Source organism: Rhinolophus ferrumequinum, chromosome 21, assembly GCF_004115265.2.
Source record: "Rhinolophus ferrumequinum isolate MPI-CBG mRhiFer1 chromosome 21, mRhiFer1_v1.p, whole genome shotgun sequence".
Taxonomy (NCBI): Eukaryota; Metazoa; Chordata; class Mammalia; order Chiroptera; family Rhinolophidae; genus Rhinolophus; species Rhinolophus ferrumequinum.
In genome coordinates this window covers 23,272,393-23,286,661 of record NC_046304.1, presented here as the reverse complement: position 1 = coordinate 23,286,661, position 14,269 = coordinate 23,272,393, and the positions used below count along the sequence as shown (strand labels likewise).

The following is a 14,269-nucleotide window of genomic DNA, read 5'->3' as shown; positions in this document are numbered from 1 at the left end:
CCGGGCTTCCAGGGGGAGGGGAGAATGGTCTGGCAAGGTTCAGCTCTCAGCTCCCCATGGGCATTCCTGGTCCTGCGCCTTCATTTTTTTTCTCTGCCACGTGGGGAGAATGGCCTTTGAGAGCCCTGGGATACAAGTGCTTTGTTCCACCCGGGGGAGGCAGAGGGAGGAGGCTCTTGGCCTGCCCTTTCCCCTCTGACTTGAACCTCTGCGGAGGGGAAGGAGGACCAATGTCCTCCTTCTCAGGGGAACCACCTTGCCCCCACCCAAAGGCACTGACACTTGCTTGGAGGCTTTATTGAATGAGTTGAGGGGGAGGGGCAGGTGTCTCGGAGGGGTAAGGGAGCCTCGCGGTGATTTCCTCTAGGCGATGCCTCTGCTCAGCAGGCCAGAAGGACCTGAAATACCCAAGAGATGGATGTGAGGTTGTGCCAGGGGACACCAGTCAGGTGGGCAGTCGGCACGGGGTGTGTGTCGGCGGGGGAAGGGGGGCTCAGAGGCACTACAGGAGCGATGGCGCTCCAGGTGACGTTGGGCTCTGCATTGGGTGGGCGCTAGATGACAGGTGGGACGGCTGCATCGACGGTGGGCCTGCTAGCTCGAGGGGCCGCTCTGAGAAGGGACAGTTCTGTGAGATGTGCTAGAGGGCGCTCCGCATCAAGGGACGGGAGAAGGTTGCGGGGAATTTGGGATCAGACGAGCATGGAGAGCACAGAGTTTGGCAATGGGGGTGCTCCGGGTCCCCTGGCGACCCCCCAACTCACCCAGGTCCGGGTGCTCCAGAATACAGTGCGCCACGTAGGCCGGACGGCTGTGCAGGGTCCTGCATTTCTTGCAGAAAAGGATCTCGCAGCGCGCACAGCCCCCGCCGCGGGGTGGTGGTCGCTGCGTCTCCAGCACGCACCGCTCCTCCGAGAGGCTCCGCTTTCTGCGGGCGGGGACACGGACGCTCAGGGCACCGCGCCATCCCCTTCCGCCCGGGCTGCGCCGCCAGGCTGTCCTGCCGGAGCCCAGGTGCGCGCCCTCACCTGTCGACCGGAGCCGCCAGGCTGCCGAGCTGCGCGAAGGGGCTGAGCCAACCCCAGAAGCCGAAGCCCGCGAGCCGCAGCAGCGCCAGCCGCTGGGTGCTGGACTCCTGGCGCAGCGGGCAGTAGGACACCGAGCCCCGCTCGCGGCCGTCGCCGCCCTCGGCCTCCTGGCACTCCGCTTCGCCCTCGGCCGCGCTCTCCTGCAGCGGCCTCTCCTGGTCTTCCTCCTCCGACCCCTCCTCCGCAGACTCCGCCTCCGCCTCCCTGGCCCCGGGCTCCTCCAGTTCTTTCTTCCACAAGGGGGTCTTCACGCCTGCGGGGCGGGGAGAAGATCACTGCAGGCCCCCTGTCCTCGGGTACCCTGCCTGTTGCTCACAACCCGAGCCGGGAAAAAGTCAGGCACCTGAAGGACGGCGTATAGGAGCCAGTAGGACTCCAAGAGAGGTTCCAGTGCCCAGGATTTCCCGGGTGAGGGAGGGCCTGCCTGGCTGCTCCTGATTTCCTAGTGTCATGCTGGGATGTCATGAGGAGTCTCTTCTGGGGTCTCTAGTTACGCTCCCCGCATAAGAACGCAGGATATGGTGAGGCCAAAAAGGAACACCCAGGGAGCCATAGATAGGGAGTCATACCACTATATTCTCGCTGGCGGCTGGGCTGGAGACACGGGAGGCAGGAGCCACATGATCCGCAACCCGCCGTCCACTTGCCAACCAACCCACTTACAAGCTGCACTCCTCCTCTCTGCAATCCGTAATCCACACTCCACCACTCCACGCCACTACACCACTACACTACACCACACTTTGCTAGTGTAGCCGCGGCTGTTATATTAGTGGCCAATGGCTCACTGGTTACAGTTGACGGCCAACTACCCACAGCTGATGGCCATCCAATCACAGTTGATGGCCATTTACTACCTGAGCCAGCACCTTTCCACGTGAGGCTGAGAGCCTGGAAACTGCACTCCTGGCTCTGTCCCCACACCCAGGTTTCTGCACGTTCTAGCTAAGGACTCTGGGCAAGTCACGCTGCTCCATCAAGCTGTCTTCTCATCTGTGAAATGGAAAAAAGTAGTGCCTATCCCAAGGGTGGTGAGGCAGGTATGAGATCCTGTCTGTGTAAGGTGCCCAGCCCAGGGCTTGGCAAGCGGGAAGCAATCCACAGGAGACAGCAATGGGGATTGCACACCTGGAAGAAATTATGGCTCCTCGCCTTCCTTCTAATTGGCTCTAGGATGGGTACTGATCTCTGCGTAGGGCTGTCAATAAACATTAAGTGCCCTGGTTGAAATTCCCATAGGTGGTTGTATATGTATATATTTTTTTCCTGTATGGGACATCCTTCTTCAAAGTGGGCCTTGCCTTAAGGAAGCCAGCGTCACCTGTGGTGGAGTGTGTGAGCAGGTGGGCACACAGCGCCTCCCTATGATTAAAACAAGGCACCTCAGATGGGCAGAACAATCAGAAAAAGTGTCTTCTATGGGCAGACCAGTTAGGAAAAGGTGTCTCTTCCTCCTGCCAGGCTTGACTCCAATTGCCAAATGGATGTCAGCCACCACTGACCCCCTCTTGCTGATCTTTGGGGCACAAACCACAAATCCCAGCAGTACTCCCTGCAGGCAGGAAGTTCCAGGCTGACATGGAAAGTAACCTGCCTGACTGGCAGGTGTCCACCCTCACGAGCAAACACTGGCCCAGCACTACGTGCCTGGCCATCGCTGGATCTGGGGAGCTCGCCTTGTAATGAAAAGAAGATGGGGGAAGGCAGGGAAAACACAACTGGGATTTGCGCTGGGCAGGTCACGAAAAATTGCTAGTGGTCCCTGCCCAACCTAAAGAGGAGACAATGCTCATTGGAGACAATGAGGAATGATAATAAAAGGAGCATTCTAGCCCACATGTATTGAGCAGCAACTGCATGCACTCGTCATCCAGAACTCTTCAGACATTGTGTCCCTTCATCTCAGGTAGGTGATAAAGTAGGTCACAGAGGGGCCTCTGAATTTCATCCAAGACTTTTGGAAACCTTTCAAGAAAAGCTGCTTGAAAGATTCTGCCAGTTCTTGGTGTTGCTAAAGGTGGAGAACCCAGGTCCACTGTACTTTTATTTAGGGAAACACATTAAGGAGCCTTCCGGTTGTGAAAGGCCAGACCTAGTGCACAGCCAGAAAGGGGTGCCGGGAACTTTTCAGGAGGGAATTGGATGGAGACTTTGGGGGTTGGGCTATGGAGTTTGCACTTTGGTAGCATATGAAGGTCACAGAAGGATTTAGCAAAGGGTCCAGTGCCAAACTCATCTCTTTGGATTCCACTGCTGTGTCTATTTCATCCCCATTCTACAGTGCTCACTAAACACCAAGGGCCGCGGCCCTGCAGCGCGGGAGCCTCTGAATGCTTTGATGCAGGGACATGCTCACAGCTGTGTTTTAGGATGTTCCCTCTGACAAAGGGAGTTATTACGTGGTCAAGGCCAGAGGAGACGAAGGTCCAAACAGCAGGCGGTAGAGATGACGGAGCAGACATCAAGAATATTCAGGAAAGAAAAGGAGAGCGCTTGTACATGGATGCGTAGTGGAAAAAAAGCTGGACTCCTCCTCCGGGGTTACCATGGTGATGGGCTGGTTGGTCCACACTGCAGTCCAGACCCTGTCCCCTGGCCCCGCTTTGCGTCCAGCCCCACTCACCAAGCTTATCCATTCTTCCCAAGGCTGTGCTGCCCTCTTCCCCTGATCAGAGCCTAGGATGAGAGGGAGTAGCCAGAACCCACAGAACTTGTTTTAGTCTCTGGGGCCTCTGTTGGATCACAAGGGGCGGGCTAGAACCTTACCTGCCTACAGCGTTCCAAGCAGGAATAGCTACCTTTTCTAGAGCCTCCCAAAGCACTCAAAACCCGGGTGTCCCCTATCTTTCCTTGTGGGGAGGCATTCAGGGGCAGTAGAGGGTGGCTTTGGCCCCCAATAGATGGGGTTCAAATCCCAGCTCTACCACATAAATATAAAAGGTATCTGCCCTTCAGCATGTTATCTCTCTGACTCTCAGTCTCCTCATCGGTAAGTCAGACACAGTGGTACAGTACCACTTTACCTGGCCCACATAAAGCACGTAAAGCATTCTGTTTATTTGTATCATTATTTTTTTCTCCTCTCCTTTATCTGCTATCCCTATCCTTCCACAGCTCTGCTCTCCACTCCACCCACTTCCAGCTCATTGCCTTAGCTCAGGGGAAACCCAGCTGCCATGTCATGTGGACACTCAATCAACCCTTTGGAGAGGATCATACAAGTAAGGAACAAAGGCCTACTGCCCACATCAGTTTTCTTGTTCCCTCATCCATAAAATGGGTACAGTAATCATAGTCTTGATGCTTTTAGAAGGTAATAGAAAGAAAATTCCTTTCTAAAGGTAACGAAAAGCCCTGCATGATCTGACCCCTCTCTGCCTCATATCCCACCTCTCTTTGCTATTCCTGAACTATGCCAGCCACGCACCTACGTGGAGTTTTGCACTGGCTGTTCCCTCTATCCGAGTGCCTTTCCCCTAGATAACTGCAGGTCTTGCTTCCTTACTTCTGTCAGGTCTCTGCTCAGATATCACCAGATCAGTGAGGCCTTTTGTCGTGCAGGGTGTCATGCAGGAGACCCTGCTCGCTGTGCCATTTGTCATGCGGGGCAGCCTACAGGGTCTCTGCTCCCACTCCCCACATAAGAACACAGGACATGGTGAGGCCAAAAAGGAACACCCACAAAGACATAGGTAGGGGAGTCATACCACTATACTCTCGCTGGCGGCTGGGTTGGAGAAACAAGAGACGGGAGCCACACTGTTCGCAACCCTCACTGCGCCGCTCGCGGGCTCAGCCACCATCTTCTTGCTAGCCACCCCCCCCCCCAATTTTCTGCTAGCGAAGCCACGGCAGTTATATTAGTGGCCAATGGCTCACTGGTTACAGCTGACGGCCAACTAGCCACAGCTGATGGCCATCCCATCACAGTTGACGGCCATTTACTACCTGAGCCAGCACCTTTCCATGTGAGGCCGAGAGCCTGGAAACTGCACTCCTGGCTCTGTCCCCACACCTTTCCTGACCCCTTTATATAAAATTCCACACAAGCTCATCTTCTTTAGTTTTCTCCCTGGTGTTTATCACCATCTGACTTACTATAGATTTGTTTGTTATCTGTCATCTAGCAGCCACTGACATGTAAGCAGCCCCCATGAGGTCAGGGGCCTCATTTATAGCTCCATCCTTGGGTCTATAATAGTGCCTGGCACACAGTAGGCACTCAAGAAATATTTGTTGAATGAATGCATTGCTGTGGCCATGGTGTGAGGTACTGTAATGGACAGCCCACTCTAGAGGAATCATGTAGTTAGATTTGGGGATGGGGTAGGTTCTCCAAAGTAGAAATCATGGTGCCTAGACAGGGCTGCTGGGAGAATCACTGAGAGCTGGGACCCACACAGTCCTGAGCGTGTGCGTGTTCTGACAGTCTGATATTTTTCCATATACATTATTCCGTTATTCCCCATAACACCCCGAGAGGTAGATATTATTATTCCCATTTTACAGTTGAAGAAACTAAGGCACAGACAGGCTAGGTAGCATATGAAGGTCACAGAGGGATTTAGCAAAAGGTCCAGAGCTAAACTCATGTGTTTGGACTCTATCGCTGTGTCTATTTCATCCCCATCCTATAGTGCTCACTTAACACCAAGGGCCACAGCACCCCCTGACCCTGCTCCCCACCCTTCCCCAGAAACCCCACCCTGCTCAACCCCAGCCTCTCCTCCCTGGTGCACTGGCTCCAGGGCAAATTCTGCAAGGCAGTGCTTGCCTGCCAGGAAGGGTTAACAAGGAGTGTTTGTAGCAGCCGCTGTCTCCAAGGAGAGAGGAAAGCAGAGTCGAGAGGCCCACAGCTAGGCTCCACTGCCAGCGGTGGGGGGTGGGAGGCATCTAGCCTGGCCTGGCCAGTCCTGGGGGGGCGGGAGTGCCCTCACCTCCATCCCTCCTGGGAGGTGGAGAACCCTGAGCAGACTGGGCAGAGGGAAAGTAAGGTTGCTGCAGGGCCACCAAGCAGGGAAAGTTCTGGCGGGGACTGAGGAATGTGGGGGTGGGGGCGGGTACCGGGCAGGTCTGGTGGCAGCAGCTGAAGCCAGTGGCAAGTAGCAGAGCTGGAAGTCCTAGGTTCTGAGAGGATAGAAAGGGTACCCTGAAGTCAGAAAGAACCAACCAAGACGCAGCAGCTGGAAAGAGCAGGTGGCCACCTCCTCCCCTGTGTGGAGCCATGTCTCAGCCTGAGGGACGTGGGAGGAGGCCTGGGACCCCGGGGCCTCCTGTGCGCAGCATCCGGCCCTTTAAATCCAGCGAGCAGTACCTGGAAGCCATGAAAGAAGACCTAGCCGAGTGGCTTCGGGATCTCTATGGTCTGGACATCGATGCAGCCAACTTCCTGCAGGTGTTGGAGACCGGCGCGGTGCTGTGCCAGCATGCCAATGCCATTACCGCGGCGGCTCTGGCCTTCCTGGCTGAGGCGCCTGCCAGAGCCCAAAGGATTCCCATCCCTCAGGCCGGGGTTTCTTGCAACGGGGCTGCCCATCCGGGCACATTCCAGGCCCGGGACAACGTGTCCAACTTCATCCAGTGGTGTCGCAAGGAGATGGGCATCCAAGGTACCCACTCTGGACCCCTAAGCCCCCTACCTTGCCAAGCATCCACCTCCTCTCTGAGGCCCAGGGTGCACTGGGGATCAAAAGCCGGGACCCACCTTCCAGATTTGCCTTGGGCCAGCTCATCCCTTTTCAGGCCTCAGTTTCCCCATCTCATAGTAAACCCTCAAAAAGTAAGTGTTGATTGAATGATTCATTCATTCAACAAACACATATGGAGTACCTATCTACTTTGTGTCACCCACCACGCTGGCTACTAAGGACCCAGAGCACTGAGACCCCGTGTCCAAGCGGTTCAGGGTCTAGGAAGGGAGATGAATGAGTCGATACATAAACTATAGCCCAAGTGCTAAAAGCTTAAAGGAGACTGTGGGGACAGAACCCCAGAGAGCAGTTGCCAGGCTCTCGGCCTCACATAGAAAGGTGCTGGCAGAGGTAGTAGATGGTCATCAGCTGTGACTAGTTGGCCGTCGGCTGTTACCGGTTAGCCATTAGCCACTGATATAACTACCGCGGCTAAGCAAAGTGTGGTGTAGTGTAGTGGCGTGGTGGCGTGTGGATTACGGATTGCAGAGAGGCAGATTGCAGCTAGTAAGTGGGTTGGTTTGCAGAGACAAGTGGACGGCGGGTTGCGGATCGTGTGGCTCCTGCTTCCTGTGTCTCCAACCCAGCCGCCAGTGAGAATATAGTGGTATGACTCCCCTACCTATGGCTCCGTGGGTGTTCCTTTTTGGCCTCACCATATCCTGCGTTCTTGTGTGGGGAGCGGGACTAGAGACCCCCGCAGGCCACCCCGCATGACAGAGAGGTGTGTGTGCTGGGGAGCCAGGGGAGGAAACCACGACCTAATGAAGTCCACATAGAAGAAGGAGGTGTGAGCTGAGTCTTGTGGAATAAAGAGAAGTTTGGGGAAAAGGGAATTCTAGTCAGGGGCACAGCTGGGACTAAGGCACAGAAAAAGCACTGTGTTTGGAAGACGGAGAAGCTGGGGCTGGTGAGGGCACAGAGTGAGGGTGGGCAGGGCGAGGACAGGTAGGAGGCACTGGACATTCGGGAGGGGCCAGTCATGCTGGGACTTGTGACTCATCTCCTTGGCTTTGGACCCAGCAGCAGGATAAAGCTGGATGTTGCAACATCCTACATGCCAAAGGCAGTGGGGGTGAGGCCGACGAAAGGGTCAGGCTGAGCTACTGGCTGGTGGCAAGGCAACCAAGGGCAGGATTGGAGGATGGATCAAAGCTAGTGATTTACAGAGCACTTACCACGTGTGGGACTTTGCACACAGTAACCACTACCCTCTCAACAACCCCATCCCCATTTTACAGAAGAGGAAACTGAGGCTCAGGGACTAGCTCGAGGTCACAACTGGCGGGTCAGTTAGGGTTCCAATGCTAGCAGTCGGGCTCCAGAGCCTGCCTGATTATAGGTGAGCTGGGGGTTGAGTTTGAAGTGCCTGGCGGGAACTGGAGGTGAGAGAAGTGGTCTGGAAGCAGAACAAACTGCTTCTTGCTCCCTGACCCATCCTGGCAACTGAGTGGGGAGAAAGTCAAGATGGAGTTAACCCTTCCCTGGCTGAGGCCCACAACCAGGCCCCGGGTTCTTTTGCTTGGCTGTCACCTCTTCCCACCCCGATGGCCTCTCCTGTTAGATGGGCCACTTGTCTGCACTCAGTGCCTGAGCGACTTGGCCCAGACCCTTCCTAGGGGCTGGCTTAACTCGGGGTCCTCAGACCCAGACGACCCCCCATACCTGCCACCCCAGTCCAAGAATGGCCCCCATGACTTTCGCACCGGCTCAGGCTGCCTGCCCCTCCCTCTCCCCCAACCCCCCTTGGTCAGAGGTGCTGATGTTTGAGACCGAGGACTTGGTGCTACGCAAGAACGTGAAGAACGTGGTGCTGTGTTTACTGGAGCTAGGACACCGGGCCTGGCGCTTCGGAGTGGCGGCGCCCACCCTGGTGCAGCTGGAGGAGGAGATCGAGCAGGAGCTACGGCAAGAGCTGGCCCTGCCCCCGCCCGAGTCCCCACTGCCCACACCTCCCACGCGCAGGCTCTGCCACTTCCGCAACCTGGACCAGATGGTGAGGAGCTTGGACACACCCGTAAGACCCAGCCTCCCTTTGCCCCGCCCTCTTCGTCCTCCTCCACCCCTGCCCCCTCTCTGCCACCCACTTCTTGAGCTCCAATCCCCTCCTGGACAATAATCCACTGTGTGACTTTATGTAAATCATGTCCCACTCTGAGCCTCAGCCCTAATCACATATAGCAGTAGCTAAGCCTCTTATTTCATTTATTATTATTATTATTATTATTATAAATCCAGCACTCTACACCTTTCTCTTTTAACCCCTGGTGGGATACTTTTTAAGAACACAGACTCTAGCACCATCTCTGACATCTCGGATCAAGTCTCTGAGTGCCATGGCTTCGCAGCTGTGTGACTTTAGTCAAGTTGTTTAACCTCTCTGTGCCTCAGTTCCCTTATCTGTAGCATGGGGATCGTAACAGCACCTACCTTCTATGACTGACATGAGTATTAAATATTAAAGAGCAAATGAAGTGCTCAGGAAGTGCTGGCACAGAGGGGGCTTGTCATAGGAGTTAGCTCTTACTTTGGTTTACCCCATTCCTACCACCGAGAAATCGGGCTCAGGGAGGTTTCTTAATTTGCCCAAGGCCTACGATGCGGTGGAGGCAGGACTCTGAGCCAAGCCTGTCAGAAACCAAGGTCCGCCTTTTTCACCATTACACTCCTCCACCTCCGCCAGCTGACCTATGAGGGCAGTGAGGCACAGGTGACCACTCACGGTCTTGTTCTCACTGGCATTCAAAGTCTCTACTCATGTCTCAGCCCCCCAGCCCTGACCTCAGCAGAAGTCTCAGGCTGGCTCTGGGGGCAGCACGGGGTGGGGGGAGCTGGGCACCTGTGCAGAGGGAGGGCTGTAGCCACTGCCCACTGTCCGCAGGTTCAGAGCCTCGTGAGCCACTGCACGTGCCCTGTTCAGTTCTCCATGGTCAAGGTGTCTGAGGGGAAGTACCGCGTAGGGGACTCCGACACCCTTATCTTTATCCGGGTAAGTCCAAGGAGGAGGCTGGAGGGGCCCTCAGAGTCAGCAGAATAGGGTTTCCTTCCGTGGGAACCTGCCCAGGCCTGAGGCAAGGACAGGCTGTCACCATTCACCCCAACTTATCAGGCCTTGGGACTTGCTTTCTCTCCCTTGGAGAATTCCAGAAAACTCCTGACAAAGTTGGCAAGCCTATCCCTTCGTCCCATAAGGGCAGCCAGAACGACCACCCCCTCCCCCTTAGCCTAGTCCAGAGGCGTCTGCAGGAAGAAGTAGGCTATGAAGGGTGCTCCCAATGTCCACCCACAGGCTTGGTCAGAGCAAGGGGCCTGTGAGCCCAAGTGTGTGTTTGGTGCACGGCCCAGCCACACGGACCCCATAGTTCCCCCCGTCACATGCCTGGCTTGGTACATTCTGCAGCTTGAGCAGTAATACAGGTCTGACATGCGCCTCCCACTACCTCCTCCCCACTCCCCCATACCTGGCTGTTCCTCACCGGAAACCGGTACCTGGGGGTGTGGCCAGCAGCTCAGGGCCATGGCCAAGCCCTTTCCTTGGGCATAGGCCACACCTGGGGGCAACGCCAACTCCCTGAGCCCTCACCCAGACCCTAAGCCAACAGCCCTGACAAGTAGGCTGGGGCAAGGAATTGTGGCCCCACTTTTCAACAGAAGAAACAGAAACCTGGAGAGACTGTGTGACCCAGAGCGCAGTACAGCTGAGATTCCCTCGGATTCTTTGACACACACTCCAGAGCAAAGCCAGGGCCCCATTTCTGATACAAGCATTTGCAGGGACAAACCCCTTTACAGCGAGCGAGGGGAGAGAAGAGAGGGTTCTGGGGCCCGACTACACAATGCTTGTGAGATCCCTTGTCTCATTGTGTGGCAGCTTTCTGGTTGTCAGCCTGGCCTCCACCCTCGACAACGTGTTATCCGATGCCAGTCACGGAGGTCACTCAAACTGCAAAATATGCACACTCTCAACTACACGTGTGTGCAAGAGAATGTTTGCACGTGCATGTGAACATGGATGGGGGTGCATGCTAGAAGCCTGCAGGCTGGTCCAGGAAGAGTGGAGGCTCTCTACCCTTCCCTCAACCTTACCCTTGCTCACTGCAGGTCCTCCGGAACCACGTGATGGTGCGTGTCGGGGGTGGCTGGGACACACTCGGCCATTATCTGGACAAACACGACCCATGTCGGTGCACATCCCTCTGTGAGTCCCCTGAGAGTCCCCGCTCTGTGCTCTGGGTCGGGAGGCCGGAAGAGGGTGGTAGGTCTGATCTCCAGGGGAAAGAGGTGTGCGGGGCTGTGGCGGGGACCGAGGAATGAAGCTACTCTAGAAGGTACAGGTGTGCTGCCCCAGCAGCCTTAGAAGGAAAGCTGAGCAGCCATGGTGCAATACCAGTTACAGCCACAAGATGACGCCAAACACACAGGGAATCAGCATTTGGTCGGGGTGCCTCTTGGCGGGGCTTAGGTCTGGCTCTGCCGTCCACGTGGCTCTGCCTCCAAGCATAACTTGGAGGGGTCTTCAATCCTCCGATAATCTCCATCAGCACCTCAAGATACCCCAAGTCAGCATGCAATCTAAGTAAACGATGTGGATTTGCAATACAAACTCAGCTTTAAACTAGTTCCCCTCACCCCACCCCAGGCCTCCAACCGGATTTCATCCCTTAAGCCCCTGTAAGGTAATTTTGGCACTGTCGCTGTCACTGTCATTGTAGGTGCCACTGTGTCTAATATGGGATGTTGAGCATAGGACAGCTGGGGAAGAGGAACATCAGCAAGAATTTAACCCTTTCCTTCTCTCCTCTCTGGGGGGCTGTTTTGGTAGCACACAAGCCAGGCAGCTTCCTGAAGCCCCCAGTTCCACCGGTGCAGCATGAAGTGAGGGTGCAGGATGAGCCCTGGCAGCCACAGCCAACGATGACGATCAGCCGTTCCCAGAGCCCACTGCCCCCTGTGGACTGGAAGACATATACTTCTTCAGGCCAAAAGCTGAGGCCCCCTGCCTCCTCGTCCCCCATTCCCCGCAGGGAATGGGGAGCCGGAGCAGGGGTCCTCAGAGAGACAGCACCGTTCCTGAGGTACAGGGGAGGGATAGGGCAGGGCCTCTTTCTCTTTTGGAGTCCACATTCTCAGAGGCCACCTCATCCAAGATAAAGAGAGCAGGTTCCTCGGCAGTGGCCCTACGCCAACAAGACCTCAGGTGTTCAGAACCAAAAAAGCACCCAGTACCTTTGGGATCATCGAATTACTTCATATGCCCTCCCATTTCACAGATGAGGAAGCTGAGGCTCATAAAGGGAACAGACTTACTCAAGGTCCTTCTGCCATTTCATGGTAGAACAGACACTAAGACCCCTCTGCCACCCAAGACTGGTGACCTGTAGTTGCAGGATTTGAAGTAACCCAGGGCCCATACCAGGTGTCTATGTGCTACACAGGGAATGCAGGAGAATAGACTTAAACAGTATTTGTCATAAGGAAGACTCTTGGGCAGTCACAGAGAGAGAGGCAGCATCTGTATCCTTCAACATGAAGTCTGGCCCTCTTGGAGTTCTGGCTGAGGAAAGGCTATCCATTCCCAGAACCAGGGGACTGGGTTAGATGACCCTGCCAGCCTTATGATTCTCCCTTTCAGGTGCCAGGAGAGGCCACCTGCCCCATGTCGGAGGCACCTGCCAGCTGGGGACAGCTCACCCATTCCCCAATCCTCACCTACCCATAGGGGCCGAGACCCACGGTGCACCTCCTCAAGGAAGAGGGAGGACAGATGCACCCCTGAACTCCCCAGGGGAAGGACTCCTACATCTTGGGTTCATGAAGAGCCAGACAACTGGGGAACCCATGCCAGGGCCCCAACTCCCCAGAGACTCTGGGCCTCTGAAGCCACCAGCAAAGGGATACCAGCAAGAGGACCATCTCCCCCGCCTCGCTCCTCCAGCTTAGCCCAGCTCAGGGGCCCCAGGCAGCCACCCTGGGGTGAAGTCGAGGGCACTTCCTCTCAGTTCAGGGAACGAGCATCTGTCCGTTCTCCATCCCCTGTTAAAGGACCCACCAAGATCCCTGTCCGGCTGCCTGCTGCCCGCCCCCCAACTCCAGGAAGAAGTTTTCCAGGTACTGCAAGTGGAGGTCCCACAACAGAATTAGGGAGAAGCTTCATCCCACTAAGGGCTACCACTGGAGTCCTGGCTGGGTCCAGACATGGGGACTGCTCTGTGGAAGGGAGGCAAGGGGTCCAGAAGCTGGACATCCGGGTGACAGCAGAGGCTGGAGAGTCCTGGGACCTGGGCCCACTGAACCGTGAGGGGAGGTACACTCCCCTGCCCCTGGAAGGAACCAAGGAGCAGGCCATCTACCATAGCCTTGAGGAGGAGCTTTTGGCCAACATGAAGCTGCTAGAGGTGGGGGCTGCCTGTCCCCAGGGTCCAGGGTCTGGGGTCATCCCTCGCAGTGGAGTCTACGTCCCCAGCCTGGGTGGGCGGTGGCCTGAGCCTGGAGGTCCTTATGACAGAGTCATCCAAGAACTGGCTCAGGGGCCCCCACCCCTCATTAAAGTGGACCTGGGAGCCTGGAAGACAGCCCCTACAGGCTCCCCTAAGCTGGCTGTTACCACAGGCCCAGGAAGCCCAAAAGGGAAACCTGGAGCCAGAGACAGTGTGCCAAGGCCAAAGGCAAGCTTGAGTGCCAAAGGCACCAGGATGAGGAAGGTCCCAACTCAAGGAGGGCAGGACTGTTCAGACTGTACTGTGTCTGCCAGCCCAGAGGACCCCACACCTTCGCCCTCCAACCTCGATTCTGACAAAGCCAAGGCATGTCTGGGCAAGGGCAAGAGAACACTCCGGAAGCCCCAGAGAGTGCCGTCCATCTACAAGCTGAAACTGAGGCCCAGAATCCGGCCCCGGAGAGACCACAGGCCCGAGAAGCGGCCGTCACGAATTCCCAAGCCCCTGGCTTACCTCCGCCTGCGTCCAGCCAGGGTGCCCCCTAGCGGCAGGCCGAGAGCAGCAGCGCTGGGTAGCAAGGGAGGGGAGGCAGCTCTGGTGAATGGAGCCTGGGCTGGGGAAAAGGAGGAAGGAAAGGAAAGGAAACAGCCAGCTGCCGCACTGGAGAGCAGCCCCCAGCCTTTGGGGGACCTGGGAACTCAGCAACTTGATCAAGTTCCACTCCTACCTGAAGAGGAGTCCTGGGTCTGAGGAGGTGCTTCTTATCCTGGAGCTTGTGGGTGTGGGGAGGGGGAAGTGAAAAGAATGCCCTTGTATCCGTTGGACTCCCAGATGCAGGAACAGAAGGAAAGGTCCCTCTCCTCAATACAGGGCCTTGGCCAGGCAGGGTCAGAAGACAAATACAGACTCAATTTGCATGGTTGAGCAAAAGGGAAACCCATTACTCCCACTCCAACTCCAGAGTTAGGCTAGGGGCAGTGGGGCCACCCTATATCTTATCGCCCTCCCCCAGAACAGCTCACCAAACTCCTGTCCTCGGGCTCTCTGGCTATGC

At 56.1% G+C, this 14,269-nt stretch overlaps 2 protein-coding genes across 2 annotated transcripts; one reads left to right on the top strand and one right to left on the bottom strand.

Annotated features, from left to right (window-relative positions):
* Window positions 1-287: 287 nt before the first annotated feature.
* C21H17orf50 (chromosome 21 C17orf50 homolog) lies at window positions 288-1,591 on the bottom strand. Its single transcript, XM_033091615.1, has 4 exons — window positions 1,432-1,591; window positions 1,029-1,341; window positions 765-928; window positions 288-398 (listed from the first exon to the last, which is right to left on the bottom strand). Exons 1-4 carry the CDS (start codon window positions 1,538-1,540, stop codon window positions 364-366), a joined length of 621 nt encoding a protein of 206 aa, XP_032947506.1. The 5' UTR covers window positions 1,541-1,591; the 3' UTR covers window positions 288-363.
* Window positions 1,592-6,070: 4,479 nt separating this feature from the next.
* Window positions 6,071-14,000, top strand: GAS2L2 (growth arrest specific 2 like 2). Its single transcript, XM_033090749.1, has 6 exons — window positions 6,071-6,697; window positions 8,533-8,774; window positions 9,660-9,767; window positions 10,880-10,976; window positions 11,601-11,853; window positions 12,411-14,000. Exons 1-6 carry the CDS (start codon window positions 6,313-6,315, stop codon window positions 13,963-13,965), a joined length of 2,640 nt encoding a protein of 879 aa, XP_032946640.1. The 5' UTR covers window positions 6,071-6,312; the 3' UTR covers window positions 13,966-14,000.
* Window positions 14,001-14,269: the final 269 nt, after the last annotated feature.